Raw genomic sequence first — 21,403 nt, 5'->3', positions numbered from 1 at the left:
TTCTGTTGTCTGGACAAGAATATACCCACATGACAAAAGAAAACCATCCATATCTGCTCAAACAAAAGCTTAATAATAGATAGCCATCCAACACCCATTCCAGAATGTCTATCTGTATAAGATAGTTTGAATTTAAAGACTGGGTTTTTGAAAATTTTTCCAATTAGTTCATCTAGGAATACTTCCTATTTTAGAAAACCTTTCCATGTCAACCTCTCACGGACAGTTTGCAGCAAGCAAGCAAAGCAGAAGCGCTGTTATTTGAACAAGGGCGCCACGCAGTGTTAGGCACGGATGGAACACAAAGCAGGCAAGCTCTCCTCTGCCCTCCCTGGGTAAAGGAAACACATGGCCATTATTACATGGAACTGGACGTCTCCCCATCTTGGGATTTCTGACAACACAGAACACAGTGTAGCACTCAGTGTAAGAAGGAGAAATTAAAGACACCTTCCCTGCTTCGTGCTGCAGCCTGAAATGTCAACTAACTAAAAAGTACTTAAAGCAAAACAAAGTAGCGGTGAACTCCATTACATTTGCAGCAAGTAATTTTTGTTCAAAGCACAGGCAAAAAATATGATTTGTAGCTAAGCCAAGAGCAGATGATGAGTATTTGGAGGCTGCACCTAATAATCAAGACAGTAAACTACTTGCGAGACTATTCACAAATTTCTACCTATTGTCCTGCCAATACCAAACCCTTCTGCAGATCTTTTTCAAAGGAGTACCAAAAAAAAATTTGGAAGATATTGGAATACGACATATGACTTCTTACTAGTTATGCAGGAAAAGGGAAGCAGTGTCAGTGTGTAAAATAAGCAAGTCTTTCAATAAATTAAGTTACAATATTGTGCATAAGGGTTCCCATAAGAAAGTAGACAATAACCACAAGCAGTGGGAAAGAAAAAGTTTATCCAGAACAGCTGACAATTTTGTCAATTTAAAAGTTGTATTAGATGTGGAACAAGGAAACTTTTTCTTCTTGAGGAAAAGAAACTGCTTTAAAAAGTGAAAATATTTTAACATTCAATTTCAATAATAGTTTCTCCAGGAAGGATTTACATAGCTGCAATTTATAAAACAACATCTACAAAAAACCAACAATCCATTTTGCTCCTAGGCAAGACTCTTCTAGTTTCCTTTTGACAGCATTTTCACATTACTAAAAGGGACAAGAACTTTTATTGAGATATTTACATTCATGTTTTAAAACCCATGTTCATTGTCACATGTAAATGAAACAACCCTCAGTACAGCTATTATAGAAAAATCTGGCATTACCTTTAACTTAAAAAGCTGACAATCATGCCTAGGTTGAGTGATTTTTCTTCTATAAATTCACAGTAGATGAAAGAGTCCCACAAAACTTCAGCAGTAGATGAGCCTGAGATTCCCAGGCTTTTTGAGATTAGGGTTCTCTAAAAAATCCTCACACTCACCCAGCTGGCCCCATGATCCTTGTCCTTCAGCTTGGGTTGTGACTCATTTCTTTGTAGCCCCCCTTTCCCAGGCTGCACATGACTTTCCTAAGGGAGATGATTCAACTTGGATTCACTAACAGTCAGCTGCTGCTGACAAAGGGATTAATCCCAGCTCCATAAATGCCCTTATGGCTAAATCAGGTATCTGAGCAGCCAAAAAGACCACTGACTACAAACAAAATGCAGCTTCCTGAGTATTACCTGTCCATGCCACAGGCTGCACTATGGACTTGGGAAGATGGAGGAAGAGACAGAACCAGACAGCTTTGGTCACCTGAGCCACACCTACAAGTATTTTAGAGCTGGCTCATCTCTACACTTGTAGAGATGTTGCTGTGAAAGTCTATACCAAGTCAGGCCTCACTACTCACTCTTTTATCCAATCCTCCCATCTTAACTCCCAGCTAGCTTAGTATGCCTAGATGAAAAACATATCTTGAATTGCTACAACTAAAAATCTATGTTTTTCAATAAGAAAAATGAAGATGTGTGGGAGCAAGCTATTCAGAGCCACAAAATACAACTGCAAAGCATGTTAAGGTTTCATTTCCAAAATGTCATTTCAAGAGCATCCTTCCATACTTAGGCAAACCATGAACCAAAAATGTGAAATAATATAGAACCTTTTTAGTCTCAGTATGTAGTTCATATATTTGGAGAAACCTTTCGTTCACTAAAAAATTGCCCTCCAATATTCTTTCAGGATAGAGTTGCTATAGAATTATTATAGCTCTGTCTTCTAGATATGCCAGCTCAAAGGACTCATTTAACATTAACAGAAGCTGCTTTTCCTGAAGTCAACCTAGCTCCCAATTTATGTTTTTCTCAATAGCACAAATACAACTGCAACATTCCAGAGAAAGTATTTTCACTTCCATTAAAGCACCAGTTGGCATAAATCCATCTCATTCACACAGTTAAGTAATACAGAAGCCTCAAGCAACCAAAGACAGTAAAACAGAAATTCATAAACAGAGCTAGGTTCTTCCTGGTTTGAGTTTTAGATAAATCACTATAGGTTTTAATGCACTTATATTGCAAACATGTTTTCTCTTAATTATTTAGAAGACAGAGCAGTATTTTGAGCAAGGCAAATGGTGGTTTTACTAAGTACTGAAGTTCTCTTAGAGCAGACAGTGCTTTTGCATTTTACTTTTATCTATTTAGTTCATTCATCAACCTGCATTTGTGACAATCTTTCACTAAGTTTTGAGGTTTGGTTGGGAGTTTCTTTATGCACAAAACTGTCAAGAGCAAGAAGCTGCCATATCCCATATTAGAACACAGTAAAGGGGACAGTTTAATCCAGACCAGTCATATCTTACCAGTCCCCCCAAAAATATTCACAAAAAGTTTAGGGAAATGACTACCCAAATAACATTTTTGGCACATCTTCTCAGTCTTCTTTTCACCTACAAGCTTCGGTCAAGTTAACCACTGTGTTTAAAAAAATAGAGATTTCATTCCTTACTCAGGCAAAGGTTCCCATTAAAAGTCCCATCAGAAGACAGCTTTTGTAGGACTGCAGGATTTCTCTCTAGATTTGAATTCCAGATCTCCCTAACACTGAGCATGACATACACACGCTGTTCTTCAATTACATCTTCAGGACCATGTTGAGAAAAAAGTTGTAGTAAAAAGTTGCAGATTTTTCAATTGCACAGTATTTTGTCACAAAATTCTCAAATACTTATTTCATACTTGGTTGATTGCTATCAGGAAGGCAACAAGGAATACTATATTTCCACAGACATAGATGGTTAACACAATCTGTTTAAACAGACGACCCTGCAAGAAAAGGGGAAGAAAAGTCATAGGATAGTCAGTCTTTTTATTGGTTTAAACAAAGAATCATCCCATTTCACAGTAGTTAGTTAGAAAATTGTGACTCACCTCTGCTTCTGCAGATGTGAGTGACTGCAGTATCTGTACTCTGTCATCCTCTATCACTTCAACTGTTCATGGGAAGAAAAACAGAAGTCAAGTCTGCCCTTAAGAGGAAGGAGAGTTTCATTTTTATACTACAGAAGTCTCGATCCTATGACCAAGTCTTACACAGCATCAAATCTGAAAAGGACTTGGGAGTTTCATTTGACATTTCACACTCACAGTACAAATGAAAAATTATACTGGTGCTGACATACAAAACAAACTCTAAACAATGAAGTTAAATAAACACTGTCTTTTGCTAGACTGGATAATCAAAACACTGAGTTTTAAGCTAACATCTCTTCCTTATGTATTTTAAGGTAACTGAATTTCATAAGAAATATTTTCATTAGCCAACATGAGAACACTCATTGACCAAACATCACAGGTTAATTTCCCTACTTCTAGGAAGTAATTACTGCAGTTAAATTTAAATTCACATCTTTTATAATCACTCTGCCCCCACATGACACCTTAAACAGACTCTTAATTAATCAAACTTCTTCAGTTCTGCAGCTGTCTCATGTCAGCCTTAGACCCAGGTCATTCACATGAGCAGTCACCTCCTCTCTGTGACACCAGCCAGTGAATATAACAATTTCTAATTAATTACTACCCATCTCTTCCCTAGACATATTGGAGTCAGGATTTCATATTCCTTCCCCAGTCAATGAATATGGCAAGTATTCAACTTGCTCCTGCAATAACAGCTATTTTTCAACATTTAAATGAAGATTAAATCTGCATCAATTAATCTGGACTTAATATACCCACCTGGGATCAAAATTAAGGCAAAAAGTAATAAGAGTCTCAAAATATTTACATATTTCAGTCTGCACACTTTAGCCCCCTATGAACTGTGGTTTGAGAAATGAGAAGCTATTATTTAAAATGGCATGAAACCCACTCTTCTAGAACACTTGAATTAAAAAACTGGTTTTCTTCCATATTCATTTGTCAACAGAAGATACAACACTACTAAAGAGCTCCCTTTCAGCTTCCAAGTTAGAGGCCAAAGAACACCTCCTGAAATTCCATCCACACTGGTTTCATTCTTAGCAAGCAAGGAGACAGCAGGAGTTCGCTGGGGTGTACCTTTACGAACGAGACAGTAGCTGTGTATTTCCAGAAGAACATCAGTACCAACATGCCAAGCTACAAAGCCAATCATGGCATAGGTGTCCCATGGGTCTGGCAGGTCAAGTGCTGGCAGATCCATTCCCAAGAACATGGTCACAACTAGTCAGTAAAAACAAGATAGAAAACACATTAACAATGTTGTGCCAGTGTGCTTTAAAAATTCTATCAATGCTTTTTCAATAGATTTCCCATGAATTACCCAAAACTGCTTGAGGAACAATGTTAAAGGAGTTCACACAGCTGAAGTTTGATGTGGGCTTTTTGTGGGGGGATAAGGGGCTGTTTTGGGCTTTTTTGGTAGTCACCAAAAAAGCTTAAGTGCTTAAGGTGGCTGTGGAAGCTTGCCTCTATTACTAGAATTAAACCCAGCTTCTGGATCTGTAAATTCCTGTCTCACATTCAGTAACATTGAACTACGCTACTGTAAGAACACTATTCTCACATCTTCCAAGACAAAAAGAAATTATGAAGATAAGGACAGGTCCTCATTACAGAGGAATTTCAGATTTGTCAGTAACTCCTTTGGTTTTAAAGTCACTTTTTCTCTCAGTTATATCCAATGACCCCTTAAAACTCACCAAAAACATGGCCAAGAAAAAGGACCTTCAGACATGCCTGGACTGGATATACATAGATGTTTCAAATGAACAACTGCCCAGCAAAGGGCAAAGCTTCTTTAAATCAGTTAAATGGGAGTTACTTCTACTCACCAGCTAATATTCTAGCTGTTGTACCAGTACTCCAGTGAAACCAGTTAAACAGCTGCCTCCTATAAAACAATGAAACACATTTTCTTGATTACACCATTGGGGGAAGGGGTCAGAAATCAAATAACATCTTTTACTTTCAAACTGTAAAAGCTTTCCATTTAAAGAAACAATCACATTTAATTCCTGTGGCTGTAATTTAATGAGTCAGCTGTACCTTGGTGCATGACGAGATGGTCTGAAACCTGCCATAAGTGGTTGAAAGATGGTCAAAGCCATCACTGCACAGCCAAGATAAGGATGAAAACCTGCTTGCTAAACAGAGGACATTTTTATTAAATATCAGATCTATATAAACAGAGAAAAGACACTAGAAAGTTGCAAATTGCATTTGTTCTTGTATTAGTAAGTTACAATGGAGCAGCATTGGCAAAGGCAGCAGGACACAACAAGCTGCCCTACAGCCAGATGGAGATTGTTTGCCTTGGCAGCAGACACACTGGTATGTCCACTCAGGGCTTGTCTCACATTTCTGCTACATTGAGAAATTCTACCAGCTGAAGAGCAGACTAACATGACTATAGAAACCACAGTCCATGCTCTCCAGCCTCAATCCTGTATCTCCAGGATAGACCTATTTTATAACTCATCCCAGCATGGGTCTTCTCTTTCACTCAAAAAAGTTTTATTCAGTTACCCCAGCCCACACCTGTGACCATATTCTTCCACCTTGAATTCAGATACTCTCTAGACTTTCCAACTTCTGATGTAACCTTGCATCAAACAGAATACAGGTGACAGCAATAGGTATAAAACCTCTATCTAGCTACTGCTCCAGACTAAGCTTATCATTCACTGTTATGCCTAAGTTCACAAAAACCCTCATTCCCAGCAGGTTTACCATGCTAATGTCAGCCATCACATCCTTACTGCCCTCCCAAGATCATATTCTTTAAGGAAGACCAAAATACTACATAAAGAAACTATGAGCAAAGTTATTTAGGAGAAAGAGGAAGGAAGGAAAACACCAAAATTTTTCAGCTGTAGTTTAAAGGAGACAAAATTCCTCTTCTGGGCTGCCAGAATTTGTAATCTACTTAAGAACGGCTTTTACAGAAAATTGGTTAGAAATAGTCCTAATACTGGCAGTGGACTTCCTCATTCTTTTAGTCCCACCTTTACCTTTCAGTTAATAAACAAGACAAAATGTACACACTTACTTGGCTCCAGCCTCCTCGGTATACAAAAGGCAACACAAAAGAAATGCTTGTAAGCATGACTGTGGTTAACATAAGCATACGATGCACCTAGGAAAGTTAAGTTTGCTTTTAGAAAATCTACAATATTAAAAGACATTAAGAAGACCTACAGTTAAAAAATATCCTTAATCCCCACGTTAGACTTAACATTTACTAATAAAGTAGGTGAACTTCTGATTTTTAATTGTTCTACTTCATAAGATTATACCAGGTTTAGTCTATTTCTTGGATCTAGTAGGTTTATAATTCTGCTTGCAATAGTGCTAGAAAATACAGCTGGAGATAGGTGGAGATTTTACCCACCTGAAACCACAACTCCTTTCCAAATAGGAATGAGTGAGACCAGACAGGTTTGAAAAATCGTGCAACAATAACACCAATACTAACTGTAGTAATCCAAGCAACAAACATTAGCGCTCCTGAAAATAGAAAAAACAAACAACCAACCCAACAAGGTAAATGATAGGTAACTTCAGTGCACACAAATACAACTTCCAAGTCTATGTAATTGTTTAGTCCATATGCACATGTTTAGAACTTACCAATAATTAAAAATCTATCACCTCGTTCAGGTTACAGCTTTATAGCCTTTAGCTTGCTAGAGAACAGAAACATCCATGCAAAAGAAAATCATACTTTTCCCACACAACACAATAGAGCAGCTCTGGCTACTGCACATTTCCCACATGCTAATACACTTTGTACACACTGATGAGAGAAACCATTCTATCATGAACTCAGACATCAGAGGATGAAAGATGACAGTGCTAAAATCTGTGTGACAAAGAATGAGTGGAAGTTCAATCAAGAACCTGTACTGAAGTCCAGTAGTGTGGGACAAAAAAACGCCCATTAACTTCAGTGGCCCTAGATTGCCAGGTGAGTGGTTTCTCATTTCAAATGGAGCTAAACCAAAAATGCAACTACTTGAAATAGAGATAAAGATATAAATTCTCAGTTTTAAATTTAAGGGAAAAGGCAATGGTGGGTTCATTTCCCTGGGCAAAAAGGATCTTCCGACACTGTTCTTGAAAAGAAAAATCGGGAACTGCGCTCTGCCACCAGAGTACGAGATCTTGCTAGCCAACAGAACATACAACGCAAATGCAGAAACACATGAGGGACTAATCCTGCAATATAACCCTCCAGTCTCAGCAGCTCTAGAACTGGGAGACAAAACAAGAAACTGCAGCTTACCGTGAGCCTTGATGAGCTGTGGGGCACGGGAACCTCCGATATCCTGAGGCAGGCCTGTGACGTTGTACAGTCCATTGGTGACCAGGGGCTGACGGCGATGTTTGTATATGAGTCCTCCTGGGCAGTGACAAAGTGACTTATTTCTTGCTAATGAAGCCACTGCACTGGTGTGCCCATTCCTCATCCATAAATTCAAGCCCTGTTGTGACCACTGCACATAATCACACAAGCTAACACATAATATGGTAAGAATCTAACACCATCTAAGCCATCCTGCACACTTAATGTGCAAAACGCAACTCACCCAGCTACACAAAATGCAACATATGAGTAAATTTGCAATAACTTCCACAAGGAAACCCATGATCCAGAGAAGCAGGAAAGGTGATTGAATTAAAGGCCTCAAGCTTGGAAACCTTAGTTCAGACACCAATTCTCATTTAAGCCATATCTTACAGAAGAGTTACTAACTCATTTGGAGCTGGTAAAAGAAAAGCAACCCTATGTAAGTCCAGTTTACCTTCACTAGCTTCCCCATCTGCCAGAAAGATGTAGTAACTGGTATCCAGATTAAATCTCCCTTTACAAGCAGGGAGACGAATCCCCCTTCTGAAAGAACATTGAAGAAGACCATCTGCAAGCCTCCAGGACACATCTTCAAGGGCATTCTGTAAAACAGGAGATCCTTAAATACCCAGTGTTTTCAGATTGGCTGAGCAATTGGCTTAAAAGTAACCATGCAAAAGACAAGAGTGTCACTGATATATAAGAAAAAAACAAATTATCCAGGGAAAGGGGATCCCTTCTGAATTGGCACACAAGAGGTATGTCAGTAAGTCAACACAGCAACTTAGGGTTTGAACTTATCACCAATTTTTACAGCCTGCAACAGTGCTTAACTCAGGACATGCCCGTTGCAGCTGCAGTTCTAGCAAAGGGACAGACTTTAATAGGGACAAAGTTTCTACAAAGACTAAGCTCCCATCATATGACTAGCTTTACAAATTAAATTTAGACTTCAAAAGCTAACACTTACTAGGAAGTAAGAGCCCAACCAACCTCATCTTAGAGAATTATGGATCCATCTCAGTATTTACACCCGCTGTGCAAAACAAAAGCACAAAGCAGCAGCATACCTTACTCCAAAGCTACACCTGTGAAAGTGTCTGAGCTGTTTTAAAACACACCTCCGAATCCAAGAGAGGATGACTTCGCTCCTTCAGATGGGCAGTGCTCACGTGAACGTGGTGATTCACATTAACACACAGATAGGCATCATCACCACCCTGCAGAGTAAAAAAGAAAATATCTACGGTCCAATAAAAAAACACTACTGGCAGTCCTCAAAAGGTCTTTGATTTAATATAGGCAGCAAGACTTGACAGATTTCTGTAGTTATCAAGCTGTTATTCCCCATTTTCTAAGCACATCAGTATTATTACTGAGGATCCACACTAAGTCAAAGAGATGACACATAGAAACATGCATTATGATTCACACTCCCCTCCCAGAATAACAACCATATTACCAGAAGTTTCTTTACTTAAAATTTATCAAATTGACTAGACAAGACAGAGATGGATGTTGGAGCTATTTAAAAATCCACTTCAGTTACAAGATTTTTTTTTTTTTTTTTTTTACAGCTGTGCAGGAAAAAAAGGATTGTTAAGAACCAAGTGTTCCTGCACTAGGGAGATAAATGTAAACAGCATCTCCTTTGTGCAACAAGCAGCTTATGTATTATGCATTTGTCAACATTATCATCCCTTCAATTTAACATAAGTCAGAAAGAAGTATCTTTCAACATTTTTAAGATTTTGTATAGGAGTAAAATTCAAGGATCAAATGCAAATGGTTTTCTGAACAACTCTGTTTCAGAGAGGTAAGATTTTTTGGATAGGTAGAGATTGATTTAACCAGGAATTTCAGACGGTTATTCAGTCCTGAGCTAAAAGTGAATAGTGACATATAAGAAACAACCTGTGTTTTAGCACTATGGCAGAGTCACACTTTGTGTGACATCTGACAGTATTTCCATTTTCCATATGCATTTCCATTCAAACCTGACAAACATCACAAAAGCAACTATGGAAAATAAAACACTCACCATCCACTGGTCCTGGGAAAGCGCAAATGCTAAATACCCTTCACTTGGACCACTCATTTCAATAAAAACTGAACTCCCCTCTTGTTGGAAGGATAGAAAAAAACATGAGGCACTCCCAGGATCACAGTTTGTAGGGTTCCTAATGCAGAACTTCATAATTCCACAACCTGATGCACTAAACTAAACAATTAAGCAAACAAACAAATTGTGAGCAATGAGTTTCCATTCTCTTCCCCCTTTTCACCCATAGTAGAAAAAAAGCATACAAGGAACATCATCTGTGTCTACACACCAATCTCTTAATCCATGTCTACAATTACCCTAGGACTACTAAGTAAAATGATGGTGAATTCCAAGATAAATTTGAATTGAATTTCCACTTTAAAGATTTACATTACAATATAATAACTTTGAAAAGTCAGCAACAACTTCAGGAAAAAAAATAACTTCCTCTGGTCTAATATTTAGAGAGGTAGTATCAGCTGTAAGATGAGAAAGAAAATAAGGGTCCTACAGCTTTATGCTTGCTTTTTAAAGTAGAAACTCCACTAATACACATTGAGAAAATACACTGATTGTAAGCCACAGTTTTCCTGGATCAAATAGAAATGCTTTCTCAAACCATTCAAGACTCAGCAACAAAAGTCAGTAACATAGATGAACTCAGAAAGGAAAGCTTCTGAGCCTGCAGTTGCTAAATAGGAAGTTATTAGTTAAGAGCAGATTAAGTCTTTTCCCATCTCTCATGAGAAGTATGCATAATACTTTCTGATCATTGATTTCTAAACTTTCTGTTAATCTTCTCATGCTGCACACAGGTGAGAACATTTAACCCTGCAAAGTTCAGGGAACTCACATAAAGGTAGCTGTCATGTTCTTAGCCTTAGATATCAAAGTTACTCATCCACCATCTCTGCTTTTCTGTTACTAGGCTGTATCAATGTCATCTTATTAAATTCCATTCATCACAAGCATTAAAGATTGCCTGATTTAGCTTTATCATTACTTACTGGCTTTGATATGTAGGAAACTGGCTGTGAAGTTGACATAGCCTCTGATGTTGCATGCAAAGGTGGTGTTGGGGACAGCACATCAGGCTGAGAAACAATGGGACCTGGAATTTTCACCCAGAAAATCCTGTATTTCTTCACAACTGTGGCTCTTAAAAAACACAACACACACAGAGTAATTACAGTATATCTTTATAGTTGGCTGTTACTTTAAAAAAGAAAGGAAAATAATCTATAGTTCTCAGAAATTATTTGTAAATACCTCATCTCTATGGAGATCTCTCCCATTTTAGGGATTGAAGTAGGAAAGTATCTTAAATCTTAGAAAAAGAATTTTAAAACATAATACCAATCTTGGACAGAATATAAGAAACTTTCATGCCTATGGCATAGATTAGAACTTCAGAGAAGAGTTGCATTGCTTCTATCCTGCAGTTCAGAAAAACCTAGTAGTGTAACAGGAGGGTATACATATCATTTAGTTAGGTACAGCGAAGAGAAAGATTCTTAAGTGTATATTTCAGGCATGAGAAGTGAGAAGGTAGCTAAAGACTAAAGAAACCAATCTTTAAATCCCCTTATACTCTCCCTAGGAGAAAAAAAGGAAAGGAAAAAAAAAAAAAGAAAAAAAAAAATCACCTTCAAGCTCCTCCTAAAAAAGTATCTGCATTAACACAGACTCTGCAGCAAGTAAGGGGTGTTGACTTTTCAGGTCATTGGACCCAAGGACTTTTCAGTTGCTGGACAATATTTGACAGACAATGGTACAGGTTTACCTTGTCTGCATTTTAATATATTTAATTAATATAAGCCCATACTTTTTTTACTTACAGAAACTGTATGTGTTTTGGAGCATCTTCAGGAGCAATCCAATAAACTTTTATGTCTTTCTTTTTTGCTTTACTTGTGTGACTGACAGCTGAATTCTGAAAACACACATATATCAAGAATTACACAGTGCATAAACATTTTGTTACTTAACACAGTCAGCAGAGGCTGCAGCTAAATCCTACAGAGACACTGCAGTTACACTGCACTACCCCAGTGTAAATGGCTTTTCCCCAGTCATGATCAGCTCAGGTGAGGTGTAGCACAGCAACTTACTCATACTAACAAACTTCAAGACTAAAAGAAAGGACTTTCAATCCAAAAGATTCCAGCAATGAGCTAGAGGTCCCTGCAGCATTTCATACAGAAATAGTGAGATTTTCTTAGTAAGGAAATGTTCCACGTTTTAACAAGAGGATGAAGAGACAGAACAAGCCCCTCAGTGCCCACTAAATAATTGTGAAGCACTGGACTCTACCTTGGTACGACCACATGTCAGCAGCTGAGAATGTCTCCGGTCAGCTAGCACAAAAGATCCAACTGCAGGCCTATCCAGGTGCTCTGCATCCCGGGCTTGTAGGAAAAATCCTTCAAAATCTGGTCCAGACAGATGAACTAAAGCAAGAAGAAGAATAAGGAAGTTTACTTCCAGAGGAAGAAGAAAGTATTTCAACAATGACTACCAGACACTAATTTTACAAGTACTGAATGATGGTCAATGGATTACCTAAACAAAATTCAACTGCTTAGATAAATCCAGTACAGAAAATTGAGGAAAGACATACTATAATACAAAGAAACAATAAATTAAACTCTTCAGCTGTAACTGACACAATACCTTCTATGCTGTCCCCTGGTTTAAATTCAGTCCCATTCACTGTAATGGTGTGCTCAGGTGACAGCTGAGGAGAGCCACCATGACAGGGTACCATGCTAGTACAGGCTTCTCTTACTTTTCCATTTGGATAGCCAACCACAGATGCATAGAGGCAACCAAACATCCAAACAGCAACAGCAAAACCAGGCAGCTCCATCTGTATAAAATAAAATTTACAGGCAATTAAACACAATAAATATTTACATTACAGGTCACCATTCCTTTTAGGAATCAGTTGAATGGTAGAATACAAAACCATGTTCAAAAAAAACATTCATGAGAAGACACCACTCCCAGCTTCTGAGTAACTTCTGCTTCTGATAACTGCCAGACATTGTTAGAATGTTCAGATACCATATTTCAGGCCATCTACAGGCTGTTGAGGGATCCTTCCATCTACTGGAGGGATTATTTCCCTCCATGCATTTTGACAGCACTTTTTTTAAAAAAAGTCTTTTGCCAATCCCTCTCCTGCTCTCTCTCTCTCAAAAAAAAAAAAAAAAAATTCAAGTTCCTTAAACATCTGCACAGGACAGATGGATCTTACAACATGCTTCACAAATATATAAAGGTCAACAGTATTGAGCAACTACACAGCTAGTATCAAACTCATTTTTATTAATCATAGCTTCAAATTTTGCATCATTACAGTCTGCCTTTTGTTTCCACAACCCATGTCTATTTCCTCACAGATGACAAATAATTCCCCAGTAACAAGTTCTTCTTTCTGCAGGGAAACTAAAGTTGCCAAATGCCAGAAATAAAATTTATACATGCAAGAGTTAGAATTTGGTATGAAGATTTAGATAAAGAAATATGCATGTTTGCTGCAGACAAGCCCAAGATTTCTTCTTTGAACTCTTCCTTTTGGATATTTGACCTCTGGACAATTAGTCAAACAATGGATTTGGCTTGGCACGTTCTCATCAAGGGAACAGCATCCATAAAAGACAAGGGATAGAAGGACTCCAGATCTGAAAACGGTTATATGAACCCCTAACTTCAGCTTTCATCATGCAATGTTTTACCTCACCACAATACTGTTTTCATAAAAGCTGTGGCAATTGTTTTGCTGCTCCAGTAGCATACAGGGCTTACGGCTGTACTGTGGTTTACAGAACACCTTAACCAACAAAAGAAAGCATTTCCACATCCAAAAGGCCAGGAGAACAGAGAGAAACTTTCTTTCAGTCCTTAGGCAGAAGAAGTGAGTCATCAGCTCTGGTGGAACACAGACCAGGCAAGTAGGCCTGCCTTCTGGAAGGGCCATGCCCATTTTGCAACAAGTGATAAGATGTATCAGGTTATGAAGTTCCCTGACAGCATGGATGGACATGAAGATAAGGAACACACAGAGCCATTTCAGACTGAACTCTCGACACTTAAAAAGCAGCCAAATGAAGACAAGGCACATCATTATCTTACAAAACAGGAGTCATCAATATGAACTCTTCCAAAGTTCTCATACATGGAAATCCACAATTTTCAAGGCAATGATATATTTGTACTCCTCAGCAACTTTACACCACTAAAGAGAAGAAAATCAAAGGTAACAGTGTGTTGAACAGTTAAGTTTCAAGAACAAGAAAACCCTAGTCTCTCTCAATACTTCACTCCTCCCAAATATTCAAGATAACATTATGATCATATCTTTAACTTCTAGTTCAAGTATTTCCTTCTAATTGATTTTTATACGTAAGTTAAAGATGCCCATAGAAAGCTAAATTAGTACAATTATATGTACCAGAGAAAATTTCAAAACAAGAAGAGATAAGGCTGCATATCACAGAGACAAGAAAAAGAGTAGCGTAGTATTCTGCTTTAAGTAGCAGAGGATGTGGTAGGAATGTAAAGGAAACAAGACACATCCTGGTCAGATTCAACTGACTCAAAAGCTGACAGAAGAAAAAGATTAAGTAGAGATTAATAGAATTCAAAAAAAACCCCAAAATCTGACAAATATTTGGATAAAGGGAGAGCAGTAAGTTACTTCTTCCTGTGCTGAAAACAACTCTACAGACCTGCAGGTAGCCCTGGTAGCCTAATAGTTCATAAGCACAATGCTCACACTCCAACTCAGGATCTCTTCATGGAACTTAGCTTCTTTCAGCTGTTTAACTTCATTAGCTGCCTAGTGTGAAATCTAAAACTAACTTCAGAGAGGAGGAAGAGATGAGACAACAGTCAAGGCAAACATACTGCCAACTGAAAGGTACAAAACTACCATTGACAGAAATTTCTCCTGAGCACCGTCAGACAAGAGGGCAAACAAAACAGGAAAGAACCACCTGAAGGGGAATAAGCTATATTAATAAAAGGGGTTTATGACACATTCCTTTTAGAAATAGACCCCTACAAAGAGAAAGAAGACTGTGTTGCTGTCCAAGAGTCACCCTTCCTCTCAATTCATAAAAAGAGCTTGAGTTGTCCTCTTCTGCTTAGTTAAAGGTGTCATATCAAGACAGCTGGATTGTGCAAGGACAGAAAATATATTCATAATAATTCACTACTTTTAAAATATAAACACACAAACCCCCTCAGGCACACAAAAAATACACACCTCAGCATTCTATTCTTTCTAGGAAAGAGAATTTCAAGGGCATAGATATTTCAAAATTATTTTTTGTAACAGTGTGAGTGTAGGTACTTACCATACAGCCAGTCCTTCAGTTACAGCAACGAAGCCTGAGTAAAACTGCCGTTGGCAGTTTTACTACTACTTGTAGTAAAACAATTTATATGACTTTGTAATATCTTCTATTTGGTTTGCATCTAACTGTATTAACCTTCACCATATCCAGGAAGCTTGTCTGAAAAAAGAAGCGCTACACACACACAAAAAAGTAAGGTTTATAAGAGAATCTTTACTTCAGGTGCATATTTTATACAGCTTCCCCCCAGTTGAGCTGAAATGCATGAAGCCATAATGAGACACTGACCCTGCAGCTTCCTTTGCCTTCTCAGACACTCCCCCAGACCTCAAAGAGTGTCATACAAAGTAATTACTTAATTATCTTCTGGTGCAGTTAAGGGCAGGCAGGCAGGGGGAACCTACAACCAACTTTTGATACCTTCTTCCTCCAAGTATTAGCTGACATAAATTTGCAGAATGATTTTAAAGCTCATTACATATTTACTCCCTATCAAAGAGACACTTTCTTTTAGAAGAATAAACAAGTTGTAAAAAATTGAAACCTTCTCTTTTTTCCATATATCTCACCAAGAATGAACAGGAGTCAAGGATTTTGCCCTGTTCATTTGTTTGTTTTAATGATTTTACTCGGGCAGCTGCTCTGCATAGAATCTTCATGCCCCCAACCTCACAAACTTTTATCTATATGAAAGCTCAAAGAGAGACTCATCTAAAAAGATGTAGTTTGTTATCCCAACAAGTAACTTCAACAGTAGCACGAGCACATTTACTATCAGTTACCGTAGAGCCGTCTCCTATGCACGTTAAAAAGAAACAAAATACAAAACTAATATTCTCACAAGAAGCAAAAAGGATACCAGAGAATGCGGGTGGCATGGCTTTCAGATAAAATAAGCCATAGCTTACCTTGACTCATTAAGGCACACAAGCTTAGGAGTTCTCTAAAGCAATTTAGAAATCTTGCACAAAAGGCAGCATCTACACAGTGCCCTTAAAACGCCACCAGATTTTACTTTGCTTCATACCTGCCGCAGATGCTCTATTAAGCAAATACACTTTCCAAAATGCTTGCAGTACCCACTTCGAGCACTCACTGGCATCAGTGTAACCAAAGCACGACTACAAAGGCTACAGCAGCTCCTCAGCCCCGCACGCCCTCGCCCCAGGGAGCCGCGCTCTCCTCCCTGGCCCCGCTGCAGCGGAAAAGGGCGAGGGGGAAGCGCAGCCGAGCCCGGCAGCCGCTCCCACAGCTCCAGCCGAGCCCGCGGCCGCGGCGCTTTTCTGCCGGCGGGGGCGGCCGCACGCGGGGCCCGGGGCGCGGAGGGCCCGGCCTGGCCCGGGCGGGGCTCGGGGCGGGGCCGCCAACGCTCCGTGTGCCCGGCCCAGGCGCTGAGGGCCCCCGGTGCCGCCCCCACAGCAGGGAAGGTGTTAGGGCATCATCTCATTTCTCTCCAGCTTCCCAGCGCCGGCGGTCTGGACGGCCGTCCTGGGTTAACAGCTAGAGTTTTACTGAGAGATTGCCCTTGTCAAAGCTTACAGAGCTCATCAGCTGTGCTATCCGTGGAACGAAAGGTGGTCACATCTACAGGCTTGCAAAGTCAGGCCTTTCTTATCAAGAAAGCAAATAAATTCTGGCTATAACTGGGGCTTTGCTGGCTGTAACTGCAATTGCTTACATAGGCTTCTCTGACTTCTGTAGTGTTTTAATCAAAGTTCCCAAATGCTCACAAAGTGACCCAAAAAGACAATTACTTAGAAATCCAACAATAATTTTGCCCTCCCACATCATAGAAATATTGTGTTTATGTTAAAAAAACACCTTTACTGGAGAGCTATAGTGATTCAGTTGCTTACTAGTAGTTCAGAGCAGTTTTAGAGATCCTAGTACTATTAATTTGGTAATATTTTCTAAAAAAATAATAACTATCTATTAAAATATGACAGGCTAGGAAATGCTCTGTTAGTGTTCACTCTTTTCTCAGTTTCCATAAAAGCAGCATTAAGCTTTAGAGGTACCCTGTGGTAACATAATAAAAAATATATTTAACATGAAAACCAGTAAGGGATTACTTTGCCTAATCAGAAAAATTATTTGACTGTAACTTGTATTATCTTGCTCACGGGAGTTACTGTGAAGCTGAGATCTCACTCAGTGTTCAGTAACTGAAGAAACATAATGCATAAGCAATAGCTTGAAGTGAAAGCAAAACATGTCTATTTCCCCCTAGCTGGGGGAAAAAATAATTGTTTCCAACTACATTCATAAAGTTCCCATATATGAAAGAGTTTGATAGAATTGCAGGCCTAAGTACATACATGCTTTATTATGTGCCTGTGTGTTTTTAACTAATACAGGTATATTATTAGTAAGACAAATAATAACATAAATATATTTACAGTAAGGAAACTGGTGACCAGAGGGACCTGTATTCTTGACAATATTTAGGTTCATAACTTTCACTGAGTATAGTGGAATTAATATACAAATATTTTAAGATATTATTTTAGGGTCTTGGCTCATTGACAGAATGGGGTATATATGTCTGAAACATTATAGTATATATAAGTATATATGGAAGTAATTTCCTCACTAAGACTCATGGGAAGGGATAAAAATGCAAGCTACAATTCTGTTGGAAATGGTAATCAGAGTTTAAGAAGAAAAAATCATTTTTATGTGAATAGTAAAGAGGGTAAGGGAGGGAATACTGTTTTGCTTATCATTGCATAGCTACTCTTTAGCTATTGCTAAAGAGCTGCAAAGCAAGAAAACCAAGATAACACCAAGAGAACCAGGGAGAAGAAAAACCGACTCTGTAACTACTGGGTACAAGTCCCCAGACTACTGCATGGGCAATCATCAATCTGTCTGGAAGGGCTCTTTTCAAACACACCAGTCTCCTTTAAAAATAGTAAAATCAATAGTTCTGCAGCCTTAATGAAAATGTTTCTATGAAAGGGTACTGCTTGATAATTTGTTAAGTGTCACATCCAGTACAAAGTAAACAGAATGCATTAGGGTATACGAACTACAAAAATTCCACAGCTGCATCTTTTTTGTAAAGTGTACTGCAACTGTTGTTAGTGTTAGTGTTCATAACAATTCTGTATTTATTTCAGAGCAGATGTTCTACCTTAACCAAATGAGATAGAGACATAGAGGACTGGGGGTGGGTTTGAGCCGTCCTGCAAGCCTGAGGAGATAAAGCTGTGTAACCTACTGTTGACCTGTGTCAGAGCATGAGATGTCAATGGCAAACAAATGGACCAACATCTAACATGAAAAGAAGCTGATGGGGCTTTTTGCATGGTTTATTATAGGCACCTAAGGAAGTAAGTGAAAGCTTATAATTTTGAAAGCAACAGGAATCTTGTAGAGGAGACTTCATTCCGAGTATATAAAGAGGAATTTCTCTTGCTTAAGAACCAAGAAAGCAATTAAGTAAATATATATAATTTTGGAAATTAACTATTGTGCAGTCCAGGGTTTATATTGATTGCTATCCTATTTTTTAAGCCCAAAGCTATATGGAAAACAATAAGCCATTGAAGAGAACCCATATTACCATGTGAGTCCTTCTAATCAACTTTCCTCCTAGGTATTAAGCAAACTATTCAGCAAAACTGTGGCATTTTAGGTCAGACCTTGTTCAAGTTTCATATATGTGCATTGAGCTCAATGTTACTGACAAGGTATCATCATAAAACATCACTGGAGTTCAAATCAAGTGATATGCAAAGAGGCTGCATCCCTACCAGATTGTTTTGATTATGGATAACTGGATCAAAGAATTTTTTATTACTAGCATTTCCTATTTTGAAATATTGAAATATGTTTGAAAAAGTGCATTGGAGTTGGCTAAATACATGCTGGATACTAGGCTTTCTCTGAAGAGAACAGTCCTGGCACCAATATTTACTCACCTCTCTCTTGTGTAAACTACACATACAAAACAATGCATTTCAAGATTTTTCAAGCTTTCAGCATTTTTCAAGCTTATCAGCATTATTGTCTTAGTTAAAGATTTATTAGGGAATTAATGACAATATTGTTATCTTAGATATGAAGAATTCTTCCTACCAAATCAGTTTGTGTATGGTGGGGTTTTTTCCTCCCAAAGAGAGGAGAATGTTGAGTAATTGAAGCAATCCTGACCATCTAAAAGGAAATAAATTGTGATAAAGTCATAATGTAGGATGAGATTTTCTTTCTCCGTAATTAATAATTTAGTTTCCCTTGAGCTTTGGCACTGTTTCATACTTACCTGGTTTGCCAACTTACCATTAATTTACAAATAAGATTAAAGTATTCCCCTTATGTTCAGAAATGTCCTTCTACTGTATGCATTTTTTGATTCTTTACTAATCATAGTAATTTTAGAATTTTTCTGTGTCACACATAAAATTTAGACTTGGAACCGTATTTAAACGAAAATATTTGTTAACCTAGAGGTAAAAGGCATTTTACAGTTTTCAGTCAATGACTGTAACAAGCCACCTGGTGGCAGTAGCCAATCAGTCAAATAAGATTTGCAGTTGACTGCACAGAAACCTGCTTTGGTTTTGCATCTTTATTTTGACTCAATAGCTGAAGTCCCTGCCCCATAGCTTTCTACCAAAATATGTGTCGACTATGACTTATATAGATTTTTTTAAAAGTACTTCCTCGCTTATCTGACACTAAATATTTTCATTGGTTCCCTGATATCAATTTGAGACAGGTCTGTATGGGTGTTATGAGAAAATGACACACAAACTGTCACCCTTCTAAGAGCCTCCACTTATGCAGTGCCCAACACACATAAATTGATCAAGGACTTCAGTAAAATCATTTCACCCTATTCAAGTGATGCGGGTCAGTGCTTTGTCTAATGCACACTATCAAGTTTTATCTGATGAAAGTACTGCATTATTAACTTGAGTGTTATGTATTTTCTGACCATTCCTGTGATGCTTTTTTAAATTATTAATTTCATTATATCAGCAAGATGTGATATGTTTTTATTGTTCTGCTTTACAGGGAGCAAAGAGCTTGTTGGCAAAGGCATTGACCTGTAAGTGCTTCAGTGTAAGGAACTTTGGACCTGATTACAGAATTCATAATGTCAAGCTAAGATTAATTGAAATCTTGTACAACGTTCTCTCACATAATCAATTTCTTTGCCAGCCAATCTCAATTCCTCCTTTTCCCTCCCCAGCTTTTTTTCCTCTGCCCTTTCACTTGGATTGGGAACTAATTTTCCTACCATTTTTCATCTCATCTCAGAAATCCTTCCTCAGACAACCCATTTCCATTTCTTCGCCTTTTCTCAGCAGCTCCTAATTTGACTCCTTCATGGCTTTAAAGGCATTCTCTGTTCAGACCCAGCATGTCTGTGGGTTTGCAGTTGCTTTGGGTTCAAGCACAAGCAGTCCTGCTGGAGGGATGATGCTTAGCACTGTCAGTTGTAGCAACATTCCAGTCAGTACATGTCCAGTGCCCCTGTGGGGGAACCATGATGTTTGAGTACTCCCCATGGGAAGGGGGAGTACTTCATCCTGCTCATGTTTAATATCTCTTAAAACAAATGCTTGTGGTAGTCATTCATTTGGTGAAATATTTTCCTTCTGCAATATATCACCCCATGTTAGCCTGTTCAAATTACCCTGGCTTGAATTCTGCCTGTGCTGAAATATTACAGAACAGGACTACAGTTCCCAGTATTAGCTTTCAGATAACTTAATGTAATTATTTCTTTACTTAAAAGTCAGATATCAAATATATAGAACAGAAAAGAAAAATCAGTTGGTTACCATTTGAACTCAAAGACCTATCTAGGTAAGATTTAAGGATTATTGTTTTAATGGACCAGGAAAATTCATTGCATTCTTAGTATAGTTTGATATATTAGGAAAGAACATAATAAAGGAGATGGAGTGTGCAAGAGACACTTTGAATATTTATTTTTGAGGAGAAAATAGATCTGCTTGATAAGACAAGCTACAGTTGATTTAGGAATAGATCCACTGAAGTCTTAAATCTCAGCATATCTCACTAGTATTATATGACAGGAAGACAGAAGTGGTTCAGCACACTGGTATGATAAGTTCTCCTTCTACAACAAAAATGGGCCAGGTATATGTGAATCAATTTTACACTTAACTAAGTTAAATGGTACAAGAATATAATTCAGATAGTTTTATTTGCCAAGTCCCATGTTTGCAGATTATTAATA

General features: G+C 38.2%; 1 protein-coding gene across 2 annotated transcripts; it reads right to left on the bottom strand.

The window, feature by feature from the left end:
- Positions 1 to 942: 942 nt before the first annotated feature.
- FRRS1 (ferric chelate reductase 1) lies at positions 943 to 16,288 on the bottom strand. Of its 2 annotated transcripts, none has more exons than XM_054285889.1 (16): positions 16,214 to 16,288; positions 12,497 to 12,692; positions 12,137 to 12,273; positions 11,662 to 11,756; positions 10,831 to 10,981; positions 9,821 to 10,000; positions 8,901 to 8,999; positions 8,234 to 8,381; positions 7,714 to 7,830; positions 6,820 to 6,935; positions 6,478 to 6,564; positions 5,475 to 5,572; positions 5,261 to 5,319; positions 4,506 to 4,649; positions 3,375 to 3,436; positions 943 to 3,269 (listed from the first exon to the last, which is right to left on the bottom strand). In XM_054285889.1, exons 1-16 carry the CDS (start codon positions 16,286 to 16,288, stop codon positions 3,177 to 3,179), a joined length of 1,857 nt encoding a protein of 618 aa, XP_054141864.1. In that variant the 3' UTR covers positions 943 to 3,176. The 2 variants fall into 2 exon arrangements, with proteins under 2 accessions (XP_054141864.1, XP_054141863.1); XM_054285888.1 differs by lacking the exon at positions 16,214 to 16,288 and adding an exon at positions 15,187 to 15,241.
- Positions 16,289 to 21,403: the final 5,115 nt, after the last annotated feature.

This window comes from Melozone crissalis, unplaced genomic scaffold (assembly GCF_028551555.1).
Source record: "Melozone crissalis strain CALT ecotype California unplaced genomic scaffold, PUWL_Pcris_2 ptg000045l_1, whole genome shotgun sequence".
In the NCBI taxonomy this organism is placed as follows: domain Eukaryota; kingdom Metazoa; phylum Chordata; class Aves; order Passeriformes; family Passerellidae; genus Melozone; species Melozone crissalis.
Note: the sequence above shows the minus strand (reverse complement) of the source record. Positions and strands in the feature narration are given on the sequence as shown.

What these genes read in the sequence shown, in the direction of transcription:
- FRRS1 (XM_054285889.1), bottom strand. Translation starts at nt 16,288, where the DNA reads ATGCCAGTGAGTGCTCGAAGTGGGTACTGCAAGCATTTTGGAAAGTGT. An exon ending in TTTCCTACATATCAAAGCCA is followed by an intron (nt 10,001 to 10,830) that starts GTAAGTAATGAT and finishes TTAATTGTTTAG; the next exon opens with TTTAGTGCATCAGGTTGTGG. An exon ending in TCACATCTGCAGAAGCAGAG is followed by an intron (nt 3,270 to 3,374) that starts GTGAGTCACAAT and finishes CTTTTCTTGCAG; the next exon opens with GGTCGTCTGTTTAAACAGAT.